The sequence below is a fragment of the Amphibalanus amphitrite genome, unplaced genomic scaffold (genome assembly GCF_019059575.1).
Source record: "Amphibalanus amphitrite isolate SeventyFive unplaced genomic scaffold, NRLGWU_Aamphi_draft 001685F_arrow, whole genome shotgun sequence".
In the NCBI taxonomy this organism is placed as follows: domain Eukaryota; kingdom Metazoa; phylum Arthropoda; class Thecostraca; order Balanomorpha; family Balanidae; genus Amphibalanus; species Amphibalanus amphitrite.
Genome location: NW_024883178.1, coordinates 11335 through 38806, shown reverse-complemented (window position 1 = coordinate 38806; position 27472 = coordinate 11335). Strand labels below are relative to the sequence as shown.

The window sequence follows — 27472 nt, the reverse complement described above, 5'->3', positions numbered from 1 at the left end:
TCCTGTTGATTGTTGATCGGGGCCCTCCTACCTATTGGCGCCCTCCTGTTGATCGCCGCCCTTCTACCCATTGGCGCCCTCCTGCTGCTTGCCACCCTCCTACCTATCGGTGCCCTCCTGTCGAAACTCGGGATGTTGATCGGGGCTCTCCTACCTATTAGCGACCTCCTGTCGATCGCAGGCAGCCCTTCTACCTATTGGCGACCTCCGTTGATCGCTGCCCTCCCATAATTTATCTACTCCTTTGGCATGTTTCCCAACTTAGCAGTTCTCTTGCACATATTGATGTCTTTCCTGATTTATCTACTTTGTTCATTTGTGGCCTGTGAAAACTGCCACAAATAAACGTGCATTCAGCATAATGAATGAAGCATACCAAAACTGTCTACGCTCTACCATGCATAAAACACGTCTTTGCTCTTAACGGATTGATCTTACTTTACATGCATCATGACATCTATTTTATATGGATCACGATTAAGTATTGTCAACAGGTTCGGCTGCAACAGCAGGCATTAGTTTCGGTGATTGAAGCTGGTTATTTAGGTATTCAACACTGTAATATGCATCTGTGAGAAGGCCATGAGGGCTGGTCGAGGTAATTTGGATGAGAAGCCCGAGGAGGCTAATCAATCTCATGAGGAACAGTCCTGTTATGGTTCACCTATCTTTCTGTTTCTGCCGCCTTCTCGTTGTGCGCTTGTGTTTACGCACCTCGCGCTCCGGTATCAATCCGATATGGTGGTCTGGTGTGTATGCCACCGCCAATAAACTTTTCTACATCGTCACCCATGGGCGAAGCTTCCTATACAGTTTGTGTGGCACCGGCCCCACCAAACCTTAGGTATTTTTACACCTTCAAATTTGGTAAAAGAGCGAGAAGAGCTTTGAACAGTGAGCACGTAAAATATGTGCCTAAAAGGCGGAGGAAAAGGTTGTTTTCAAAAATTTCGCGCGCCTTCGGCGCGCACAACAACACTTCTTTAGTAGGAACTTATAGCCAATCACTTCCAACCTTTTCGTCACGTGTCAGAATAACCCGCGCCAGGACATTTCTTCAGACATGCGGTAGAAAAATCCCATATACCACTACGCTACGAGCTTCCGTTTTTTCCTGTTGGGGGAGGGAACTGGGTGAGCGGGAGGGGCACACCTTTTGGTACATTACTCTTACACGTGCTTTATAAAATGTAAACCATAGTCGCTAAAAGCAAGGTCATCAGGCCATGTCGAGTGACCTAACTTAAAAAAAATGTTTTAAGCATAGTCACTTAAGCTGAGCGGGTGACTTGACCTTTTGTGACCTGGAGTAAAAACAAAATACACACGATGGAAAATCAATGCAGCATAACCTATACCAAGGTACGCAAAAAAACTGGTGGCGCAGTAAAAAAAGGCCTCCCACCCCCCCCCCCCCCCCTCCGCTGAGCGATCGTTAAGGATTTTTATCTCGCGAACGTATGGCGCCCTCCTTGGGTGAGGTGGCGCCCTCCAAACCCTTGGCCCCCCCCCCCCCCTTCGCGATTTTCTAAATACGCCGCTGACCCCGATGCCTGGGTGGCATTCTGATCGCCGACTGTGCCGTGAGTGACGCCGGAGACCCACACCCACGAGCCGCCCCCGTCCCCGCCGCCGGGCGAGCTCTTCCTGTCGGCTCCCGCGTCCCCCCGCTGACGGCGGCGCCAGCAGCGGCGCACGCAGCTCTCGACGAATTCGTACAACGTGAACGCCGAGACGCCCAGCAGCAGACCCAGGTTACCGCCGATGTCCGAGACCATCTGCAACACGACACGCCCGGTGGCTCAGCCAGCGGCGCGCTCTCTCTGGGTCGGGTCGGAGTGGCGCGTATCTAACATGAGAATATCGATGTCGGGATGATTCACAACGATGACAGCTTTGAAGCATATGACCTAGGATTTCATACGCATGAACGTGCTTGACGAGATTTTTTTAATTATCTGTTTGTAGAATTGGTAGATGCCTGCATATTTATATGCACCACGATATTTCCCCGATTCCAAGACTGACCGGATCACCCGACGCAAACCGTCCAGCCGGCCTGACCTGCTGCATGTCATAGGCGAGCGTCTGTCGCGAGACGTAGAGCCTCTGGACGACGCTCAGCGCCACCCACGGGTGGTTTCTCCTGTGGTTGAGCCGGTCGGACAGCGTCAGGGTGATAATCTCCTGATAGCACTGCGGTTCGCAGCGCGCCTTGCACCCGTCGGCGATCCTGGCGGCGCGGCGGCGCATCGTCACTGCTCGGTATAGGTGCCGGCCTGACAGGTGCTGCACAGTGGACGGTCTATGACAATGCGGTCAACGATGCATGATGCAAAATGTTTGTCATGGCAGTCGGCGTGCTCTAGTCCCGATAAAGAAACAACTAAGAGCTAAGACGATAACTGACACAATACCCCTTACCCAGTAGGTATTCAGCTGCACACATTTGAGATGTATGTGATGACGAATAGTTGGTCGTTTTACATTTTGCGATATGCAGATTGCATTGCAGAGTAAACAGTCAACACCACTGTCACTTGCCTTTTCAGCGCAGCGTAGTACTCGTTGGCCCTCAGCTGCTCGGAGTTCTGGTGCCAGACGATGTGGGTGCGGGAGAACATGCGTGTATAGTTGAGCAGCAGCTGGTAGTCGCGGGCGGTGTCACAGACGGGCAGCTTCACGGGCATCCAGGGCAGGCGGCAGCCGGGCCCGAGCTCCGCCAGCTCCGAGAAGAGACACTGGCGGATACACTGGGGGGTCGTCAGAGGGCGGGCGGGGGTGCGTCAGAGGGCGGGCGGGGGGGGGGGGGGGGGGTGCGTCAGAGGGCGGCCATCTCCGAGAACAGACACTGGCGGATACACTGCCGGGGGGGGGGGGGCGTCAGAGGGCGGGCTGACCGTGCCGAGAATACGGAGCCACGCGTATTGTGGCGGGCCTCATGAACTGCGGTACTCCTATTATGTGTTACGGTAGCCGATAGACGGTTGCAAGTTGATAATTCAGTGCGTGTAAAAAGTGAATGGCATGAATGACGCAGAGGGAAATTAAAATGTGTTTTAAATGTTTAGGTTTTTTGCACCCTAAATATCTTCTTGATCCTATCTAAGACAAACATAAATACAATGCTTCCGTTTCTAGTGATCACACAAGTGAATTGGAACCAGTAAAATGGCGGTGCGGTGTTAAACTAGCGGGCAGCTAATCTACCGGATATATAAAGCCATGCCTTTGTGTGGATCCAAATCAAGTTATTTTTACACCGACGTCCATGAAACGGACGCTGACCGGGGGCTCGGTTGCCGGCTGGAGGTTCGGTCGCCAACTGTCCGTCCCACTCCCCACATTACGTTTGGCTGCGAGTAGGTCGGGTCCGTGTTGCACGGGTGTGTGTCGCTCGGCAGCCTGATGTCGAGGATCCTCGTCACTATGAAGTTCTGCTCCTTCCCGCTCTCCATCTGAGCGCGAGGCGGCGCCCACACGTGCTCCCAATCTGCAGACCAACATGCATACCTACAGGCAGGGGGATCAACGCAGACACTTAACCCTATTAGTGGCAGGGGGGGTTGTTTTTATCCACCCCTCAGGTTTTTCGGGAATATCTCCGAAACCGCTGAAGCTACGATGCTGAAATTTTCTGACTTTTCCTAAAACTAAATTGGGCACATTCCCTGAAAATTTCAAGTTCATAACTTTACCAGGGGCGGCTCCAGAGCACTGGGAATTGGGGGGTCCTATTCGTGAAGCGAGTCATTTGGGCGAAGATCACGATGCTGCACCAGTTTTACGAACAGTGAATGAAAGGTATCATGTGATAACATATACAAAGTTATTGTGCATCCTCTTTTGACACGTTTTTGCTATAATGGGCGGATCCAGGCGTCCAAAAAGGGGGGTTATTTTTTACCTCCCAACATAGGTGCCCTGACACCGCCTATGCATGACCAATACAATTTTAGTCGTTCTCTCATAAGAAAATTGTAACATAACAAGACCATTGCCACCCTTTTTAGAAACAGTACCAACAAAAACCTTATTTACTATACTTTTTGTGTACCCCCAATCTCAATGATCTGTATCCGCCTATGATTTTTGAAAATGCATATTTTTAGGATCCATGTGAATTCCTGGTTCATTTTCTATCGATCGGCAAAAGTTGCGTTAAGATTGGTTCAGAAACCTGGCCGTGATAAACAGTCTAAAATGTATCTGCAAGTTGCCCTTTTTTACCCCCTCTACCCCCCTATTGACATTTTTTAATTTTATTTTTTTTAGAAATGTAGATCTCGTTGAGCCAAATCGAATGCCGTTTGAATTTTGAAAATCGGCCCGTTAGATCTCGAGATATCAAGGGGGGGTCGTAAACAGCCCCCCCCTGCCACTAATATGGGGTAGCCAGGAGCCTGCCACTAATAGGGTTAAAGGGACCCTCCCACCTTAACATTAGATTTGAGTTAAGATAGCCAAAATGGGGTCCCTGGCTCACAATTACCGGTTTCGGCACTCACAACATCGAGCAATGCCTTAAATCGGAAATATTGAATTTCAAAATTGCAGCATTTTGATTCAGAGGGGCTAATGCATAGGAATACCCCTCTGAATGTGTGACGTCAGCGCAGATATCTAACGATTTTTAAATGTTTGACTAAAACGTTTTGTAGCACGCGGTGGTATATGCTGCTTTGCGCGCAACAAGTGCCGCACTTTCAGCTGCCAAACTATTGCTTCCAAATAAAGTCGCTAGGAACAGCAGAGACCCCAAAAAGTAAACAAAAGTAAAAGTCTAATATCTTGAAAACCGGTGAATATTTTTCGGTGAAATTTGGTAGATATTCGTTTTCGCTCTTTCTGAACCGAGCGGCATCACTTTCATGCCAATTCATAAACTTTTTTGAAGGTGGGAGGGTCCCTTTAAGGCCGACTGACAATTTAAATAGGATATTTTATCGATGAGCAGAATCGTAAAGCGGAGCTTGTCGCGTAGATTCTGGACACTGCTACCTGACAGACGACTATAGAAAACTGTATTGCCAGCAAAAATCCAAAGTTTGTTGCACCGAGATGTGTAATTTATTTCAAAGAAAATCAACAAAATCAAAAGGGTTCATAATAAATTTCATCCTGAAACGAAGAACAGAACAGGACGTCAGTACCAGATGACACACCGATGAATTAAACGAATTATTGAATAATTTAACAAAATCATAAGAATCCAATACATACTACAGTGCGCCTGTTTCCACCAAAATATAAGTTGCGACCGAAAATAAATGAGCACAAGAAAGGGAGAAAAGTTTTGGCGATGCTCGTGACAAAAATTCAGGTCGTTTCTCTGCCGAACGAGGAGTCGTCGTTCGCTCAATCAGTCGCTCGATACACTCCCCCCACGCTGAGGTCCCAGGGTCACGCTGGGGTCACGCTGAGGTTCCGAGGTCACGCTGGGGTCACGCTGAGGCTCCGGGGCGCCCGGAGTGCGTTCGTCTGTTTCGATGATCAGTATCAGGCGGTTAGTCGATCGTTTGATGAGTATGTCTGGCCGTCCGTTGTACTCTGATCCGCTTGTCAGTGGCTTGTATCTCAGGGTAACATCCCTGACCAATCCATCAGAACTCGGTTCGACCTTGCTTATTTCTGCCATCCTCCAAGTCGCGCGCGCGGGGTTGTCCTCTTGGACAATCACGATGTCTCCGACTTGAAAATTTCGCTGTTGGATGTGCCATTTTTGTCGAACAATCATTTGTGTGAAGTAATCCCGGTACCACTTCTTCCAGAATGTTGTAACGATCCTTTGCAAAAATAAGAATCGGCTTGCCAACCTCGATGTTTCAGGCCATTCCCCTTGTGGTGCGTCGATGCCCGTGCGTCCAAGCAAGAGATCATTTGGTGACAGATAAGCACCACTGAGTGGATCCGCTCCCGGTTTTCTTCCAATTGGTCGCTGATTCAGGATGTTCGCTACTTCGAAAAGGACTGTCTGCAGCTCACTGAAAGTCAGTTTGCTATCACCCACTGCTATCGCCAATGCCCGTTTGATAAGACGAATGAGGGACTCGCTGCATCCGTTCTCCCAAGGGGCATCTGCCGACTTGGTAAATTTCCATGTCAAGCCGTGGTTGACTCCAGCATCCACCAACTCATTGACATTCCACTGATTGGTCATGTCTTGAATTTCCCTGCTGGCAGCCGTTAGTTGCGAACCGGCATCCGAATATATGGTGGCAGGATACCCGCGAATCGTTGCGAAGCGGCGAAGCGTCAGGAGAAAATCCTGCGTGCTGTAACCCTCTACCAAATCTATGTACGATGCTCTTGAGGACAGGCACGTAAACAGCACTCCATATGTCTTGGTTGTTGTTCTTCTTTTCACTGTATCCTTTATCAAAAAGGGGCCGAACATGTCTAGCGCTGTATGGTGAAATGCAGGACTGGGTTTGAGTCTGTTGGGATTGACCGGTCCCATCACTTGAGGTGAAGGCTTATCAAAAAGCCTTCTACACACGATGCACTCTCGCCTGATGCTTTTAATCACTCGTCTCGCTCCCGGCACCCAGAATTTCGTCTGTAACTGTGCTAGCGTGCTATCAATACCGCCATGATCCCGGCAGTGGATTTTGCGGACGATCAGATGTGTTAACGGGTGATTTGATGGTAGAAGCGTGTAACAATCTCGATTCCAATTCTCCTTGAGCCAGTTGGCAATGCGACTTCCAACAATGATGATACCGTCATCCGTTAGGCTAGGACCGAGCCTCCTAAACCGAGCTTGCCAGTTTTCCAAAATTGTTCTTTGAGCTTGTCTGATCCATAATTCCTCGGCCTTTGATAGAACTTCCACTGTCAATGGTTTGCCGATGCTCTTCAGGGATCTTGTATCCGATTCCACAATGCTCAACAATCTCGCAGTGACTCTGATAAGTTTATCATAGCTGCTGAAATTTTCAATTGCAATGTCATTGCAAATGTCGTGCCTGGCAGTGTTGGTTCCAATCGTCGTGAGATTGACGACGATACTGTCGGGCAATTCGTGTTCATACAGCTTTTGGCTCATGGGCCACGATTCTCTCGGAAAATTCAAGAACTGTGGTCCTGATTGCCACACACTATTCACGTCCAGCTCCTCCAGCTTGGTATATCTGGTCGTCAGGTCAGCCGGATTGTTGCGACCTCCGGTCCACCACCATTCAGTTGGACTTGATTTCTCTTGTATTTCTGCGATGCGGGTTGCCACGAACGTCCCGAATCCGTATGACTGCCTTTGTATTTGTGACCGAACAATCATTGAATCGACCACGTATAAAACTTCCTGAAACTTGTAAGTCATTTCTTTCAAAATCGTTTGACCTAAACGACAGGCTAACACAGCTCCACATAACTCCAACCTCGGAATACTGAGCTGACGGTTAGGTGATATTTTGCTTTTTGCTGTTATTAAACAGGTCTTGTATTGTCCAGATTTAAGCTTCCATCGGGCGTATGCACACGCTCCGTAGGCCTGTGAGCTGGCGTCGGAAAAGATGATGAGGATGGGATCGCTGTCTGCGTCTGGGGGCTGTAGACATCTTGTAAAATGTATGCGGTTCAGTCTAAACATATCCGCTAAGTAAGTGATCCACTCGCCTTTGCATTCTTCTGGTATGGACTCGTCCCAGTCAAGCTGCTGATTTGGGACTTGACGGGTTATAAGTTTTCTCATCAAAACTTTACCTTGAATGGTGAAGGGTACAATGAGGCCGAGTGGGTCAAAGATGGTTGCTGTCTGCCGTAACAACATCCTTCGTGTCAACACGGGCGGTATCACGCGTAATATTTCCTCCATGGACGGATTCGAGCTGGAGCGACAACAGAAGAAACCGAACATACTAATGCGACGATCCGAATCAACTACACGAGCTTCGACCCACACCAAGACGGAATCAAGAGAGAGTCCCCAAAACACATTGTAACCGAATTAGAGAACTTCTTTGAAATTGAAAGTCTCGGTACAAGACATATACCGAAGTGTGGTGGTTGTCGATGCGGAAAATGTATAACCGGAACGCATAATTTCACTTTGAGAGAAGAACATGAGCTGCAAATGATTCGAAGTGGATTGAGATATGATAGTGAAAGCAACAAGTTCACGATTGAATATCCCTGGATCAAAGATCCGAACAATCTCCCAAATAATATAGGAGCAGCAAGAGCAAAGCTACGGTCAATGGAGAATCGATTACAAAGATTAGATCATGATTATCGCAAGGCTTACTGCGATCAAATGACAGACATGGAGAAACGCGGAGTGGCAAGGAAATTATCAAACGAAGAAATTGACAGTTATCAGGGACCGGTGCATTACATTCACCATCATGAAGTGATCAAACAAAATTCGTCGTCTACCCCTATACGTATAGTATTCAACTCATCAGCTTCGTATATGGGCCACGTGCTCAATGAATATTGGGCCAAAGGACCGGATTTTATAAACAATTTATATGGTATACTTCTGCGATTCAGGGAATATCCAGTAGCTATCACGGCAGACATCTCGAAGATGTATAACTCTATACAGCTCTCAACGCGCGATCAACATGTCCACCGATACCTCTGGCGCGACATGGATAAAAATCGAGAGCCGGATCATTATATTCTGACGGCCGTTCCATTCGGTGACCGGCCAAGTGGCACTATCGCGTTAACCGCTCTCCATACAATAGCAGAGAGGTTCAGAGGACAGTATCCAGAAGCAGCTGCCATGATCACTAGAAACAGCTATGTGGATGACTTGGTGCACTCAGTTCATAATCCAGACGAGGCTCTAGCAATCGCCTCACAGGTGCAAGATATTCTAGCAAGTGGCAACTTCATGATCAAATATTGGACAATTTCGGGGCAAATTGAAGTGAATGATGCAAACATTCTAATCTTTGTAATCGATTCTCCATTGACCGTAGCTTTGCTCTTGCTGCTCCTATATTATTTGGGAGATTGTTCGGATCTTTGATCCAGGGATATTCAATCGTGAACTTGTTGCTTTCACTATCATATCTCAATCCACTTCGAATCATTTGCAGCTCATGTTCTTCTCTCAAAGTGAAATTATGCGTTCCGGTTATACATTTTCCGCATCGACAACCACCACACTTCGGTATATGTCTTGTACCGAGACTTTCAATTTCAAAGAAGTTCTCTAATTCGGTTACAATGTGTTTTGGGGACTCTCTCTTGATTCCGTCTTGGTGTGGGTCGAAGCTCGTGTAGTTGATTCGGATCGTCGCATTAGTATGTTCGGTTTCTTCTGTTGTCGCTCCAAACGATCCCCTTATACAGAATCCGAATTGGTTTTCTAACAGTTGACTGTTCCCAACTGTTTTTACAACTGTCGGCATCATTGTGCAAAAATCTACGCCGATTAACATGTCGATTTTTCCTTCAGGTTTGGTGAATTTCGAAATATCAATACCAGGGAACCGGCCCTCAACTTGCCGTATGTCCACGCGCTGGAGATTTGAAGTGATATCGTCTATTCCGTATGCATTCACTATCCAGATCTTTCCGACCAGATCAACGAGAGGCGCTTTGTATTCCTTGGTGGTATATGACGTGAGTTCTCCCCCTACCTTGACTATGGATAGGCTGACTTCATTGCCTTGTAATCCGAGTCGTTCAGCTGCCTGGTGGGTGATAAGAGATATGTTCGCTCCAGAGTCCCACATAACAGTAACTCGCTGCTTGTTACATTGAACCGCAGTAGCTGCCAACAAGGGACGATTTTCTTTTACTTGTACATTACTAATTTGGCTGGCTTGAGGTTCTTTACGTTCCGGTAGATATGCTTTGTGCAGTAGAGGATGGTGCCGTCTTCCACATCTTTGATTTGCTTCTATGACGTCACACTTGTTTGATTCCGAACAATTTTTAGCTATGTGTCTGGTAGCTCGAAGGCAATTAAAACAAGCACCAAATTTTCGTGCGGCTTCAAATTTTTCTGTAAACGTCATCTTCAAAAATTCGCTACAATTTTCAATCAAATGTCCGTTAGTTTTATGCAACCAGCACCATGGACGTGATGTAAAAACGATACTGGAATGATTTTGATTATCTTGCGTCTGGACAGGTGCGTAATGATTATAGGGTCGATGAGATGAATGCGATGTAGACGGTCGATCGATTTGATTTACAGTCGCAGGATGAGACGTTCGTGATTTGTCGGTTCGGAGGTCGTGTTCAGTGTATTCGATCACTCGTTTTTCGCGTAAAAGATATTGCAGAAGCTCTTCGAACATCCCCTTGGAATTTATACGATTCGTGTCCACATGAATTATCCATTCACGCTTTTGTACTGGAGGGAGCAATTTCTCTATCATGCTGACCATCGCAACAGTGTCCATTTCTTCACTCATATCTATTCGCTGAAGGTCCAACCAACATCTTTCTATAACGTCAACCATTGAAATGAATTTCTTGCTATCGCCGTCGTGTATGGGCTTAATTGATTTAATGTCGCTAATGATGGTATCGACGAATTTTCGCGAATCTCCAAAAACTTTGTCCAACCGTTCAATCATTTTGTCGTAGTCATCTTCGACTCCTCTAACGGTTTGAAGAGCCGGACCATATAAACATGATCGGAGCGCATATGCGTCCTTGCCGTATGTTTTTACCATTAATCTTGTGAAATCTTGCTTAAAATTTGAGTATTTTCGAATGTTTCCTCCGAAGCGAGGTGAATCAAGAGCCTTTACATGAATTTGTGAAGATCTGTATGTCTCTGAAGATGATTTGGAAACACAAGAGGCGTATATTGCTCGCATTCGATCGAGAACGGAGTCGACTTCTTCCATATATGAATCACAATCTTCGAGCATGCCGTCCATGACGTGATGTGGTGCGTTTTCATTTATCGTTTCAATAAGTCGGTCGTTCGCATTATCCAATTCCTTAAAAATGTCGCGTATACCGTTGAATTTATCTTGTAGTACTAAAATTGTTCACCTCGTTCATTTAGTTCGACAAATGCGTTGCACTTTCTTGTAAATTTGCTTCTAGCATTAGTTCTACTTCTTTTAGCTTTTTGGATTAGATCTGGTGCACACTCCTCTGCGTTCTTCATGTTTTCTTTGTGTTGTCGAATTCTTGTATCTTCAAGTTAAATTATCATAGTCTACGTTACGTTCGTTTACGTTACGTTCCCTTTACGTTAATAATTTGCTTGTAGATGAAATGTATTGCCAGGGCCCTGTTCGGGCAGCGCATCCTATTGCAAAATTTTGCACCACGCATGCGCAGTTGGGGTCTGTCGGGTGCCAAGCTCCGCCCTTCGGCGTATGACGTCACACGTGTGACGTAGGCTCGCGCAAAATCTTTCAGTTTTACGCAAGAATAAAATAGTAGCTGCAGGAGGCAAAAGTGGCGCGGATTTAAGTTTACCCTCATATATTTCTTAATGTAAGTGGTTAGTATGGTGTTGTTTTGGTATCATTATCTTTCTTTTCAGTGGCATATTGCTATTAACCACATTTGAACGCATTTTACTTAGTAACTGAACGAAACACACCAGTCCATCCGCGCCACGGTTCGCCGCGTGTCGCGTGGCCCTCGGCTTTGCGAACCGGCGGAGAGGGGGCGGAGCATGGGCGGAGCCAGGCGGCTGACATCATCACATGTGTGACCTCACACTCAGCAAAATATTTTGCGCGGACCCGAACAGGGCCCAGCAAAAATCCAAAGTTTGTTGCACCGAGATGTGTAATTTATTTCAAAGAAAATCAACAAAATCAAAAAGGTTCATAATAAATTTCATCCTGAAACGAAGAACAGAACAGGACGTCAGTACCAGATGACACACCGATGAATTAAACGAATTATTGAATAATTTAACAAAATCATAAGAATCCAATACATACTACAGTGCGCCTGTTTCCACCAAAATATAAGTTGCGACCGAAAATAAATGAGCACAAGAAAGGGAGAAAAGTTTTGGCGATGCTCGTGACAAAAATTCAGGTCGTTTCTCTGCCGAACGAGGAGTCGTCGTTCGCTCAATCAGTCGCTCGATACAAAAACTAAGGCCATAAGGCCGATGCTGAAATCGAACGTTTATCGTTTTCAGGTCATTATCACTTTTGCACTGGCGAACATCATGAAAGACGCCCACAGATAAATAAAAAGCAGCCTATATGTACATCATTCCGTTTAATGATGAAAAAGAGGCGCAGACAACCGTCTATTGACACCAGCTCATTTCACGTCCTACTCTTTATTCATTAATCGCCCGACAAAGACCATAACCTTCCACTATCATTAACTCCCTCCTATGGTGGCAACTGGCAGCGACTGTTTACCCTCCCCAGCTGCACCAAACACGTACCCATGTAGTGGTCTTTGACGGAGTGCACATAGACGTTCCAGTGGTGCCGGCCGCAGCTGGTGCAGTTGGGGTTGTGCAGCCCCAGCCAGATGCCGCGCTGAACACCCTCGGCCAGCGCGTCGCTGTAGCGCACCGTGTGACACTGGCCGCCGTACTGGTACAGCTCACTCGTCACCGCCGACCTGTCTGGGGGGCGCGCGGGGAGAGCACTTGTACCTGTACCTGTACACATACCTGTACCGTCGTACTGGTACAGCTCACTGGTCACCGCCGACCTGTTTGCAGGAAGCGGGTAGTGGGGACGCGATACCGGGAGAGGCGACATTTAGAGCGCAAAGAAGAATAGATAGCACCGGAGGAGGAAAACGCAGCACGGTGCGATCATGAGCTATCAGCTCGGCAATGAACAGGGCAGGGTGAAAATAAAGGGGGCGAATTGCGGATCAACACTGATGAAAATGAATAAAATGTTTTACTTTTACAAAGAAGGCATTCAAAATGAGAGCGGTATGGAACACCTCCAGAAGAAGCATTTTATTCGCTGTGGCCAAGGCCCTAAGAGCAGGCCTAAAACTGCGCCTGTGTCCGCAGCTCGCGCCCGCAGTCGCGCGGACTCACTGCAGCCGTTATTGTAGAAGTCGGCACAGTTGTGCACGATGTCGCCCCAGCTGTGGGTCATGTTCCAGACGGCCTGCTCCAGGTCCGCCGAGCCCCAGGGAAAGTCGGCCGTCAGCGCCTCGGTCGGGTTCTCCAGTCCGCTCCGCAGAGGTCTGTCAGGGATGGTGCAGGTGGGGCAGCAGGCGACGCGTCAGATCACGAGTCGTACGGACAGTGGGACACCCGCCGCCCACATGCACTTCACGCAATGAGAGTCTATGCTCATGCTCTCAATAATAATAACTCTTTATCAATGCTGGGAGCTGACTTAATCAGTGGCCGCACGCTTAGGCCGTAAGTGCCGTGCGCACCGCGCAGCACGAGCATGATGTGTGCATGCCTAACGCCTATTGCCTTCTGTCCTATGCATCAGGCGAGCGCGGGCGTCTTCTGCCACTGGGTAGGCAGACTGTGCCGCATAACACCAAATACCCTGCCCGAAACGAGGGGCTAGCGTGAGATGGCCTTGAGGTGCAAGAGTGATCAGCGCACACTTCGACTGCCCAGTGTCACGATGAATATCGACCCTAGGGTATGATTGGTATATGAAGATTCGTTGAATATGCACAATGCGCAATACACACTAATTACACTTTACACAGTATTAACCCGCGCCCCACCTGGGGGGCTATTCATAGCCCCCCCCCCCGTTTTTCTGGAATAACTTCTAAACCGCTTGACGTATCGCCGCCAAACTTTCAGTACCTTCGGCTGAATCAATTTTACACCTTGTGTCAAAATTTTGAACTTCGTATCTATCATAGGTCGGCCGGAAATGACGTCAGAGTGACGTCATGTTCGGCCGATTTCGACGCAAAACATTGAACCACGGGAATCGCTCCCAAGAGCTCAGTTTTTTAGCTAGATCCAATTTCTTTGCAAGACTGAGAGGACTCAAAATCGATTGCGCTATCAAACTGCTATCTCGAATTTCCAAAATATTGAAAATTTTGAAAATTAAATATATTAAAACTCAAAATTTGTATTTTTATATTTTTTCTAAAACTTTTGGAATTTTTGAGAAAAAAAAAACGGAATATATATGATAGAACACATGCTTATGACTTACTATAGCAAGTGTTAGCCAGATATCTTCAAAAATGGCCAAGTTATACGCATTATAGCAAAAAATTCACAATTTTAAATTTTTCAAATCATTTTTTCTGTACTAATTTGAAATCGTACATCAATATAAATAGCACCATAGTGTTCCTGAGCTCAAACTGCATCCGATAGGCATGTTTTTTTTGTTGAAAAATTTCAACTTTGAAGTTTGACCGTTTTGGACCTGGAAGTGACCTCAGCTATATTCATAGGCGGCGGAACGGGGGGGGAGCACCGGGGCACCGTGCCCCCCCTTGAATTCTGCAAGGGGGCACCAATAGCAAGGTGCCCCCCCCCCCCTTAAATTTGATGTATTATAGTTCGTTTTTTTTTTAAAAAGGACGCTGGCTCCAAGTATGCTTTTCGAACAAGCACGTGTTTTAGCGAGCAAAACGGGCAAAAACTGAACCTGAGAAACTCGAACGTCGCCTTATTTTAACATGTGAATTATTCCCGATAAATTCCATGCCTGCGTTTTGGAACTAGACATGAGAACAGTGGTGACGTCATGCTGCGGAGTTTGCATTGCAATGCAATGCATAACTATCATGGAAAGAATCGCTTACTCGATTCCGGCCTCGGTAAGAGCAAAAAACGAAGTTTTACCAAAATTATTTGGCAATGAATGCTTTCGTACGGACAGTGACGTACCCAAGGGGGGGCCACGGGGGCCAAGGCCCCCCCCCCCCCTGAGCGCCGAAGGCGCTCAGGGGGCCCCTCAGGCCCCAGGATATTTTTTAAACACTGGATAAAACGTCTTTTACTCGGAAGAAAATTGATATTAAAGTTTCATTTATGTGCCCTGGGTACCCGAGGGGCCCCTGCAGTCATCCAAGGGCCCCCAGTTTCCTGGGCCCCTGGTCGCCTAGGGGGCCTCTGGTAGCTGGGGGCCTGGTCTCATGGGGGCCCCTGATAGCCTGTGGCCCCTAGTCGCCTAGGGGGCCCTGGTCGCATGGGGGGCCTCTGGTCGCATGAGGCCCCTGATCGACTGGGGGCCCCTAGTTGCCTAGGGGGCCCTGATAGCCGGGGGCCTGGTCGTATGGGCCCCTGATAGTCTGTGGCCCCTAGTCGCCTAGGGGGCCCTAGTCGCATGGGGGGCCTCTGGTTGCATGATATTGAGGCCCCTGATCGCCTGGGGGTACCTAGTCGCCTTCAGAGGAGGCGACTAGGCCGGTAGCCGGGGGGCCTGGTCGCATGGGGCCCCTGGTTGCCTGGGGCCCCCGGTCGCCCCTAGTCGCCTGGGGGACCCTGGTCGCCTTGGGCCCCTGGTAGCCTGGGATCCCCTGGTCGCCTGGGGGCCCCTGATCGCCTGAGGGCCGCTGGTCACCTAGAGGGCCCCTGGTCGCCTGGGGGCCCCTGGTAGCCGGGGGCCTGGTCGCATGGGGCCCCCTGTTCGCATGGGGGCCCCCTGGTCGCCTGGGGGCCCCTGATCGCTTTGGGGACCTGATCGCATTGGCCCTTGGTCGCCTGGAGGGCCCTGGTCGCCTGGGGCAGTGGGGCCCCTAGTCATCTGGAGGACCTGGTCGCCTGGGAACCCCTGGTCGACTGTGGGCCCCTGGTCGTCTGAAAGTACGCTTATCACCTGATTGATCCCAAATCATCTGAGTGGCTACTGGCTACTGGATATAAGTAGTGACTGGAGTAGGCACTCATCTGAAGGAGCCAATATCTTTCACGGTGCCGGAGATATCACAGAAAAACAAAAAGGCTAAACTGAATACCCCCCAACCTTGGCCCCAAAGGCGTCATTGGCTAACACAGGGATGTGGGTCGATTTGCAATCGCATTTCCTCCTAAGTACTATTCCTCCAATTAATACAGAGTGTCCCAGAATTACCCAAGCATTTATTTTCTGGCTAAAAGTACAATTGCGCTCGTTTCCTAGTGAAACATATAATAGCCGCGTTTACATACGGCTAGTTGCCAGATAGTGGAATTCCGATAACGAGACATTTATTCCCCACTATTATATTATATACCTACATATCCGGAATTGGAGGATGTTCAGTAATTGAGGCGCTCGCTCATAAAATGCCGTGCGTTTCATGCACACTCCTCAAGCAAAAATATTTTTACTTTCCAATTTTCCACATTTTCTCAAGGCTTAGACCGTTACAGAGACCGTTTTAATTGACTTTGATGAAGTTGAACGTGAGAAATCACAACCAAATGCTACATTAGGTTGTAAAGAACTGAATTGCGTTTTCCCACACACGTGGCGTTTTCTCACCTACGTCTGCAGGAGAGACAGGACCCACTATGCCCCCCCCCCACCATCGAAAGGTTCTTCATGACTCCCGGGGGCCCCCGGGGAACCTGGGGGGCCCTATACACTGTGGGGGGCCCCTTCGACAGCAGGTGGCCCCCTCCTGGGCGAAATCCTGGGTACGTGCCTGCGTACGGACATTGGGTGCCAGCTGCTACCAGTGACGTCATCATAGTATGCTCATTTTTTGAAGTCACAATTTCCTGCATTTACCGAGCACAATTTGAAATCGATCATTTTTTCGGCAAGAAATTCTTAGCCAGACACTGAAGTTGCCAAAACTCACGTGAGAGCTTCGATAATGAACTTTGAGCCAGCGTCCTTTTGAAAAAAAACGAACTATAGTACCAGGGGCGGATTCGGGAAAACTCCAAGGGGAGGGTCATGAATCGAAGTGGTGCCCCTACCTATACCCAAAATTAAAACCTCAACAACGGATTAATTTTACTTAACTTAATTTTAATTAATTTTGGTGGTGCCCTATTTTCAGTTGTTTTATTTTCTTTATTTTTGGTTAGTCATGTGATGACTGCTGCCCCTGCTAGGCCGCTGGTGCCCCTGGAAAGACTGTGGTACCTACCTACCCTGCCCCCTGACAAGCCTACGGTGGGCCCTGACATGACTTAGGTGCCCATGGGCCCTGACAGGCCCGTGGTGCCCCTGACAGGCCTGTGGTGTCCTTGCTAGGCCTGTGGTGTCCCTGGGCCTTGGCAGGTCTGTGGTGCCCCTGGCGAGCCTGTGGTGCCCCTGTTAGCACGCAGGTGCCCTTGACAGGTTTGTGGTGCCCCTGACAATCCTAAAGTGCCAACGACAGGCTTGTGGTGCCCTTGACAGGCCCATGGTGGCCTTACGAGGCCGGTGGTTCCCCTGCGAAGCCGATAGTGCCCCTGGCAGGCCTCTGGTGCCCCTGGCAGGTCTGTGGTGCCCCTGGAAGACCTGTAGGTAGTGCTTTTGCTAGGCCGATGGTGCTCCTGACAGGCCTGTGGTGCCACTGACAGGCCCGTGGTGCCCCTGCTAGGCCTGTGGTACCCCTGGCGGGCCTGTGGTGCCCCTGTCGGCTGTCAGGCCTGTGGTGCTCCTGGCAGGCATGTGGTGACCCCAGGCCCTAAGTCATGACCCATGTGACCTCCCCCCTGAGATTCGCCACTGATAAGTACTGCGATGGCTTCTTGGGAATTTGATACATGTAGGATAAATGGAATTTATCAAACGACAATAAGGAAGAGACAAACACATAGGTACTTGAGGATCAGCTTAAAGGAAACAGTCCACTTTCCTGAAATCAGTATTTTGCTATTGATTTATGATTTTTTATGCTCAAAATAATCATGAAATAAAATAAAACCTTTTTGTAAAAACAATTATTTTCTTTATTTTAATATAGGGCGAACTATATTCTATGTAAAATAATGTTTGACGCGGAAGCTTATTACGCATTGACCAATCATATTGCGTAGCTCAAACCTACGAATACTGCATTGGCTGTAAGCAGCACGCTGATTGGCTGACGATGACGTAGCTGCATTCCTGTGCAAGGCACGCATTCCTCTACAAGGCACTCTTTTCGGAACGAGAAATGGAATTTCTCCGTCTAGGGTGATCGTTGAGCCGTAAAAGCTCCTGATTTGTGCTAGTCTCAGCTCAAGCTACGAAACTGCTATTCCAGCTCAAAACCCCATGTTAAAAGTGAACTATTTCCTTTAAAGTTAGCCACACATACGGGGGTGAACTGCCATTTTCGTTTAGTAAAAAAAATAAAAAAATAAAAAAAATCATCGGCCAGGGCTGTGACGAAAAATAAGTGGCCTAAATCCGATGAGAAAACAGGATTTGGGGGTACCCTAGGTTTGGCTCCTTGAGCTGGTGCCCCCCCCCCCCCCTTGTCTCAAATCGTTCCGCCGCCTGTGGCTATATTCAGATGAAAATGACCTCAAATGACACAGGCGACACCGAATTCGAAATCTATGGCCTAAATGGACCATAAGACATGTGTCACGTGACCGACTTATGACATGATATTTCCGTGACCTATGATGACCTGACCCTGACCTGAAAATCAAAGTACAATTTTGGTACCCTCAGGGTATCTAAAGCATCTGTTCCGAGTGTGTAAACCAAAAATCAGCCTGCTCTGACTTGTAAGACGGCAGCCAGAGCCCAAAATGTGAACACTGAACAAGCCAAATATCGATTATTTTTACTTTGACCTGACCTGTGACGTCATCGGTGACCTTGAGGTCAATGAAATTTGGTTTCGTTCGACAGTTTTTCCGGGGCTATTAGATGCCGTTTGAATTTTGACGATCGGCCCAGTAGTTTCGGAGTTAGGAGGGGGGCTCTGAATATCCCCCCCCCCCCCCAGTAGGGCGTGTTATACACAGACCCCAGTGGGGCGCGGGTTAATGCAGTTCCACGGTGTAAGTACTTACCTATCTCGACTTTCACCAACCTGCCGGTAATACGCAGATAGTCGTCCTCTTTAAATATTGACTCTTGTATTTTGCAGATGGTGACAGCAAACTCCTGTGCTGCTGACTCGTTCACTTCAAACGTCTTCACCGTTTCCTTTCTCATAAACTTGATAAGACAATAACTGCTCTGGAACAGAAAGTGAAGGCATGCTTTACTCCTGAGCGGAGCAGCGATGATATAACTTTTTATGTTTGTCACAAGCTTAAAGGGACCCTCCCACCTTCAAAAAAGTTAATGAATTGGCACGAAAGTGATGTCGCTCGGTTCAGAAAGAGCGAAAACGAATATCTACCAAATTTCATCGAAAAATATTCACCGGTTTTCAAGATATTAGACTTTTACTTTTGTTTACTTTTTGGGATCTCCGCTGTTCCTAGCGACTTTATTTGAAAGTGCGGCATTTGTTGCGCGCAAAGCAGCATATACCACCGCGTGCTACCAAACGTTTTAGTAAAAGATTTAAAAATCGTTAGATCTCCGCTGACGTCACAAATTCTAAGGGGGCATACCAATGCACTAGCCCCTTAGAATCCGAAAACTGCAAGTTTGAAATTCCATATCTCCGAATTAAAGCATTTGTCGATGTTGTGAGTGCCCAAACCGGTATTTGCAGGCCATGGCCACCAATTTGGCTATCTCAACTCAAAACTAATGTTAAGGTGGGAGTGTCCCTTTAAGAGATAAGTTGTAAGGTTATCGTTTTGAAGTTAAAACGGAGTTAGTTACACGTGACAAAAAAGAGACACATTTTGACGCGCATTATGGTATGGTATTTCACTCAGCCCAGTATAATGTCGAATACAAAAGTATTTGAATGATTGCAACCAATCGATGAAAATTAATGAAAGAAATAGCTACTTCTTTCATTTCTTTCACACTCGGCAATGGATGGGTTAAAACCCGCGCCCCGCTGGGCTATTAAGCCAAACGCGCCTTGCTGGGGGGGGGGGGGCAGATTCTGCTCCCCCCCCGTCTAACTTCCGAACCGGTGGTCGTAGAAAGACGGGGAAAACAACAATCGAAAGCTCTCAACAAGGCGGATCTAAAGAGCCGACTTTTTTGCTTAAGTAGGTCAGAGGTCAGGTCAAGGTCAGGTCAAGGGTACAAAATGCAAGTTTTTACAGTATCGGCCTTGCACCGTACCCAGCTAACAATTTGCCGTTGTTACAACGTCGTTTAAACGTTGTCAAATGGTTACCACAACGTCCCGATTTATCGTTGTGACAACGTAATTTTGTAGACTCCAGACAACGGCGTGACAACGTCATCCGACCATGCATTTGAATGTCATCACAACGTTTCTGTAACGTGGCCGTGACATCCCAAAACTGTTCTTACAACGTCCCGCCAACGTTATGAAATGTTTTCTGTAACGTACCAACAGTGTTTCTGGAACGTTGTCACCACGTTTCCGCAACGTGACTACAAGGAGTATAGAACGCTTTGGCAACGTCTCTGCGACGTTTTTATCACGTGCGCACCACGTTGTCGCCACTTCGTATTGCCGTCCCTGCGACCCTGAGTAAACGTCCTAAACATTTTCGCAACGCCCTCTCAACGTGTTCGCAACATACTCAGAATGTGTTTCCGACGCTCTCTTCCCGTTCTCTAGACTTGTAAAAAAAGGCATGTAAGAAGTGTATATTTCAATACATCATACAGGTCAATTTACAAAAAAAAAAACGACGGCGGCGGCATCGGTGATGGGGCATGGGGCCCAGGGGCGCCCCCATGGGGGCGTGGGACGGAATTGGGTTCTACCGGCTCTGGCGCTAGCCGCTAGCACGCCAGAACTGGTGGAAGTTCACTTCTTCACTAACCCTCGCTGGGAGGATCACTCGGCGGACCGTTAGGCACCGGCTCATTTGCGGCCTCGATGTCCCTAGGCAGCTGGCAGTGCCTGACTAGACGGTCTGCGCACCCCCCGTTCCGGTCGCAGCTTCCGGACAGCCACTTCGCTACCGCATTGCCGACAGTAGGACTGCCACAAGGCGCGCTGACGAGTTGCAGGACGTCTGCGGGAAGACATGAGGGAAAATCAGACATTCAATTCATGAAAAAATCATAAAAATACCTGCACCACTTTCCGTAACAGTGCGACAGGCTAGATCAAACATGTCAACACCTTAGAGGCTAGAGCTACAATGAACTATAGCCTAGACCGCACGATATTACAAGGCGCAATCTTGCAAATGCTTCTCGTAAATGGTACTTTAACTTACCAGTCAAAGCAACAATCGCATCAAACGCAGACAACTGGCGCTATCTTTCATCTTCCAGCTATCTCAGCCGCGCCCGCCGCCGGCCCTCACCGCTCGCTCGCGCCGCGTAGACTGCGGCTCGGCCGGCTGGCTCTGAACGCCGGCCGGTGACACTGACGTCACGGCCCCTCAGGCGAGGTCAGGGCGCGAGCCACCGTTCGCCTGAGTGGCGGCCCGCGTGGCTTGCTGGCAGCCGCGGATAACAGCCGCGTTTACATAGGGATAGTTGCAAGCCTCTAGCTCCGCCTGTGATGTTGCAAAACATGCCAATGACGCTTTGCAATTTACACATGTTATATATATATGTGTATATATATATATATATATATATATATATATATATATATATTAGAGAGAGATAGAGAGAGAAAGGTATCAGAATTTACTTGTAAAAACACCGCTAATTATTCAGTACCTATAATGTCAAGGTTGTGAAAAACCGTTTTAACAACGTGTTGGCGACCACCTGCTGACAACGTGAACAGTCCAAGTGTTAAAATATGTCAAATTTAACGATGAAAACTGAATATGCGCATTGAAAGTCAAAGGAAATGCATTATATGGCCATATATGTCACCATGCATTATCAAAATATAATGCTGCAAGTGCGCGGTTGCTGCAACGTACCAATAAAACGTTGTCACGACGTTTTACCACGACTTTCGGACCAAACCATGGCTTCACAACGTTCAGAACGTTGCTACAACGTAATTAAAACGTAATTTCGCAACTTACCGAAACACGACGTTGTGACAACGTTGTAGTAACGTTTCCTGTTAGCTGGGTAGTTGCCGAAGAATGGACTGAGACTGATTGCCCAAAACGTGTTCTTAGGCTACCAAGACAATATTTGTTGCATACAATATCATGCAAAGGTCAAGCTGGCAAGGTCAGGCCAGGTCACCAAAAACGAAATATAGAAAAGGGCATATGCTAAACATATATGGGTCATTTTATTCATAAAAATCAATAGGCACACTCAATAAGTGATATGGACCACATCTGGATGAATTTCATGTCGAGACCAGGTCAAGGTCAGGTCAAGTGAGGTGAAATGTTGAAGCTGGTTGTTAGGACCTGAAAAGGTGCCTATCTGATGCAGTTTTTCATGGCGAATCGAATTCTGCTATTTTTGTTTCCGTACGAGGTCTAGAACTTCCAAAAAAAAAATACATTAAAAAACTGCATGTCATGACGTCATAAAGGTTTGAATAACTCCCACATTTTTTAACTGCTTCTTCTAAACATTGGTATGTAGGTGCACATACATAGACCACTTCTCTGACAAATAGGTATTCCGTTTTTTTTCGATACACTCAAAGTTTTGGATTTTTAAATGATTTTCCCAAAAAGTCAGTTTTGTTTTTAAATTGGGCCAAAATCCAAAATTTTCGAAACCGAGGTAGCCATTTGATAGACAAAGTAGAATTAGAATCACGTATAACCTTTTTTGTTAGGTACGTCTTGATTCCTTTAAAAATGAAAATGTTAGCGGCGTTTGAAGTTTTGCCGTTTTGAGGCGAAAATGGCGTGACCTGACGTCACTTAAGCGTCATTTTCTATGAAAAAAAAATCCGACAAATTTCGCACAAAAATTTCAGGGAACGTGTTAAATTGATGTATGATAAGGTACTGAAAGTTTGACGTCGCTGGCGTAACGCATTTAGAAGTTACTGGCAAAAAACGGGAGGAGGCAGATTCTGCCACCCCCAGCGGGGCGCGGGTTAATAAAAAAAAAAAATATCCAGAAGTTCGTTCCTGCTGTCGGATGTATCAAAACTGGATAAAACACCTATAACTGTATAACATAATTAGAGTCTGCTGGTCAGGCAGCTGGGGCATGCTGGAATAATCATTGAACATATCATGTGGCAAACGTTTTTCGACATAATATATATCAATAATAGTGTTCTTCGGGTACAGTGCTTAGCCGTTTAATGTTATTAACGTTTTGACACCCATTCTTAAACCCCCTTTTGAGAGTCTCTGACGAGTCTACTCACCAGTCCCAGAAAGGCGACGAGGCAGACTGCGAAGAGTGAAGACCACCAGACGGATGGCGCGGGAGAGGGATGTGACACGAGTTACTCGCCGTGCCGCCGACAGAGCGTCCATCCCGACACCTTACCCGCACTGATCCTCGAATTACAGTGCTCACTGATCGGTCCTTTCGACGGCCGTCACAATTTATATTACCTATCTTCAAACTACTTAGAAGGCAAGGGCCAGTTTCGCCTGTCCCGGGCCGCCCCCCGATGCCTGTGCGTGGCTCGGCGCTCGCACGCCGGCCCACCTGGCTGCCCCTGCTGAGCGCTGACCCCCCACTGACCGGACCGCCACCGACGCGCCCGGCCACCCCAGAGGCCGACGTAGTGCAGGCCGTGGTTCTTTCCATTGTGCGGTACTGCATGAGTGTGTACGGGACGTGTGGTGTGACACAGATGACTCGCGTACAGAAGATCATCAACTTCTGTGCGCGGGTCGTCAGCAGTCGCAGACGCAGTGACCACATCTCCGATGTCATCGAGCGGCTTGGCTGGCTGCGAGCAGATGAGTTAGCCGAGTACCACACTATCTGCGCAGTCCAGCGAGCTATCACCACGAGAACTCCTGAATATATCAGCCAAACCATCGGTCCATTAGCCCGCGACCTACATGACCACAACACAAGGCACGCCGGCAGATTGACACAACTACGACCCCGAACCGAGACGGGGAGGCGCCGACTGTGTATCAGGGGGGTCTCGATGTTGAACGACATGAACTTGGATCCGTATTTGCCATCGTTCCGTCGAGAGGCAACAAACGTGATTCTTACCAGACGTCACTGAGATGGTATTGGTGTGAATGTCGTGTGCGTGATTTGTGTGCTATGATGATGTCATGTCCACTTACCCTATGTTTTATCGGTTTTATCTGCTTTACGTGTCAGGTGAAAAGCCACTTTTTGCTGTGGACCCTCGATGAATACATATCTGATCTGATCTGACGTCGTCCGTCGCCGCTCAAATGGCACACTGTTGGCTGCCATAGTTTAAAGGGACCCTCCCACCTTCAAAAAAGTTAATGAATTGGCATGAAAGTGATGTCGCTCGGTTCAGAAAGAGCAAAAACGAATATCTACCAAATTTCATCGAAAAATATTCACCGGTTTTCAAGATATTAGACTTTTACTTTTGTTTACTTTTTGGGATTTCCGCTGTTCCTAGCGACTTTATTTAAAAGTGCGGCATTTGTTGCGCGCAAAGCAGCATATACCACCGCGTGCTACAAAACGTTTTAGTCAAACTTAATGACGGACGTTCGAAAGCCTGATGACGTCATCAGATTCCCATAATGGTTAAGAGATAGGGACCACGCTGGTCCCACCCTGCAAGTAAAGGGAAGAAATTTCTTGAACACCATAAAGCTGCGGGGGTTGCGACCAGGATAAATGGTGGTTTCTGAGCCTGGCCGCAAACTTGGCTATCTCAACTCAAAACTAATGTTAAGGTGGGAGGGTCCCTTTAACTACCACTCCTTCGGCTGCCATAGTTTAACCAGCACTATCGCCCGTCGCAGTTTAACCTATCTGTGAGAATATTGGTTTAACCATCGCACTGTCGGCTGCAGCATAATCGCAGTTCCATCGGCGGACGACAAAGAAAGAGGCGTGTCTAAGAAACCAGTTGAAGAAGCCTGGAAGACAGAATTAGCGCGCTGGCAGGAAACGGTCTACGGATTTTCATCATACGGACTGGGACCAGGCATCCTCACACGACAAAAATCTTCATTCCTCACCCAAAAGGCATCCCATCCCATATCCTACCTCACTCCTGCGGCATGGGAGAGCTCGACATTATCGTGTTCAAAATTAATTTGTCCCTGGTATATCTTATCTATCCTTGAACCTAATGGTGTCGCTCTATAACCTCTCCCGACCCATTATGTTAAAAATGAGTAAAAAATGACCACCTCGTGCCTCGTGGTGAAATCACTGTTTGGACAAACGACTTTATTGGACATCGAAGGACATCAAAAACACTGCAAGAAATTCGTCACGAGCTAGACAAATTTTGTGTGAGCATGACAGAGAAAACTGAAAATACGGAGAAGATTTGAATATTTTGGTTGTTATGATTATGGTTTATGGTTGTTTGAGTTTACGTTTTGTTGTGTTTTAAGTGCGAGTGTTCTCCTAAACTAATTTAAAACGGACCTGTACGAGTAAATTGATTCAAGTTAGTAAAGTCGTCGTGACAATAAATAGTAAAATCTCGCAGGTTCTGTGTTAAATTGGAACTTCAATTGGCTACAAACATCAAGACACAATCTCGCACTTACAGTTTTAAATTAGTTGATTGGTACAGACAAAATAACGTAAATATAAACATAACGTATATACAAACGTTCTGATCAAAGTAAAGTGATGCCAGCAAGCTACGTTATTCTAAAGGCTGCAAGTTGAAGCCCTTCTCGTCTGTGCTGTTACGACATATACCCTATCTACCTGCACCGCGGACGCCATGGATTTGGACGGCATGACACGAGGCGCATTGAGGCGAGAGTTAGACAAGCGGGGACTAGATACAGCTGGACCACGTCCTATATTAATCGCCCGGTTATTAGAAGCATTGATACCAGAAGAAATATATTGCAAAGGAACTCTCCCGAAGGTAGAGTTGGACACCCTGTCGGATATTTCTGGTATTTCAGTATCTTCAGTCAGTTCGAAGTCATCTTCTTTGGCTTCTTGCAGAGTGCTTGAAGCCGCTAAATTAGCAGGGTTGAAAGTAAGAGCATCCGCCTTGAAGAAGAAACACGAATTAGATAAACAAGCAGTTGAGTTACAAGCGAGGAGAGAAAATTTTAGATGCTCTTCTTACCAGCCAGACTTTCAGTGAAGAAACACTGCGAACGTTCCTCTGTGAAGTAGAGTGCATTATAAACAACAGGCCGCTGACACCTGTGTCGTCAGATCCGCGGGATCATGTGCCACTGACCCCCAATCACTTACTCGTTTTGAGATGTGTCTCTCTTCCCGCAAGTCGGACGGCTGAAGACCTTGACCTACACGGCAGGAAAAACTGGAGACAAGCATCATATCTCGCCAACCAGTTTTGGAGACGTTGGCGGCTTGAATATGTCCCTCTGCTCCAAACACGGGCCGGACCAGTCGCAAGAAGTCGTGAGAATGTCAAAGTAGGAGATGTGGTCCTGGTAGTGGACGACTCTGTGCCGAGAGGCACATGGCCTCTAGGTCTAGTTGAAGACGTCCGCACAAGCGACGACGCTAAAGTACGATCAGCCAAAGTGCGAAGTCGTGGTACTACTCTATGGCGACCAGTGAACAAGTTGGTGAAGATTACGGAGGCCAGAAGTTGATTTGAGCCCTATACGGTCTCAAATGGGCCGGGTGTTTGGACAAACGACTTTATTGGACATCGAAGGACATCAAAAACACTGCAAGAAATTCGTCACGAGCTAGACAAATTTTGTGTGAGCATGACAGAGAAAACTGAAAATACGGAGAAGATTTGAATATTTTGGTTGTTATGATTATGGTTTATGGTTGTTTGAGTTTACGTTTTGTTGTGTTTTAAGTGCGAGTGTTCTCCTAAACTAATTTAAAACGGACCTGTACGAGTAAATTGATTCAAGTTAGTAAAGTCGTCGTGACAATAAATAGTAAAATCTCGCAGGTTCTGTGTTAAATTGGAACTTCAATTGGCTACAAACATCAAGACACAATCTCGCACTTACAATCACCATCAGGTAATTTTAAGATGTTTCTGGACAATTCAGTTAATAAAAATTAAAACCAGGCTCATGAAACCGTGCATTTTTTATCAAAACGATTTGAACGCACATATCGAGATGCATACCATTCAGCCTTGATTGATTATTCTAAAAGTAAATTAACACACTTTACCGATGTCATTACAATGCTTTCTAAAAAGCATGTTTCTTTTATGGTCAATGTTGGTCCCAATTTTATTTTGTTTGCCTATCGCTATTCGTCCTATGCTTATTACCTGTCCGTGACATTGGGAGTGTGCTAAACAGCCATATGTATGATTCTGCACATATGGGACTCCATCCAAGTGTGCAAAGTGCCAAGGAGCTTACTGGCTGCGACAATAAAAGAATAGGCGACTTCACTAGCCATTAACGTGTTCCTGTAACGATGTATTTGCCGTTTGCCGTTTGCCGAAAGGATTGTTTATACGGCGTTGCTAAGTAACCAGCACCGTCCTTTCGAATGGTCCTCCAGCGAGCATGCCAGCCCGTGTCTTGTATCCACTGTTTTTGTGTCAAATAGCCACTGTTGACTCGTCAACATGTAGCACATGGATTGTATGTATGTATGTATGTATGTATGTATGT

The 27472-nt window shown here is 47.2% G+C and overlaps 1 protein-coding gene across 1 annotated transcript; it reads right to left on the bottom strand.

The window, feature by feature from the left end:
- Positions 1-2255: 2255 nt before the first annotated feature.
- Positions 2256-23646, bottom strand: LOC122374630 (the record flags this gene model as incomplete). Its single annotated transcript, XM_043353475.1, has 8 exons — positions 2256-2289; positions 2545-2753; positions 3351-3493; positions 12347-12532; positions 12965-13116; positions 18823-18971; positions 23110-23135; positions 23436-23646. Coding segments are annotated over 8 exons (1110 nt in total), but the record flags the coding sequence as incomplete, so codon positions are not given.
- Between the last annotated feature and the right edge of the window lie 3826 nt (positions 23647-27472).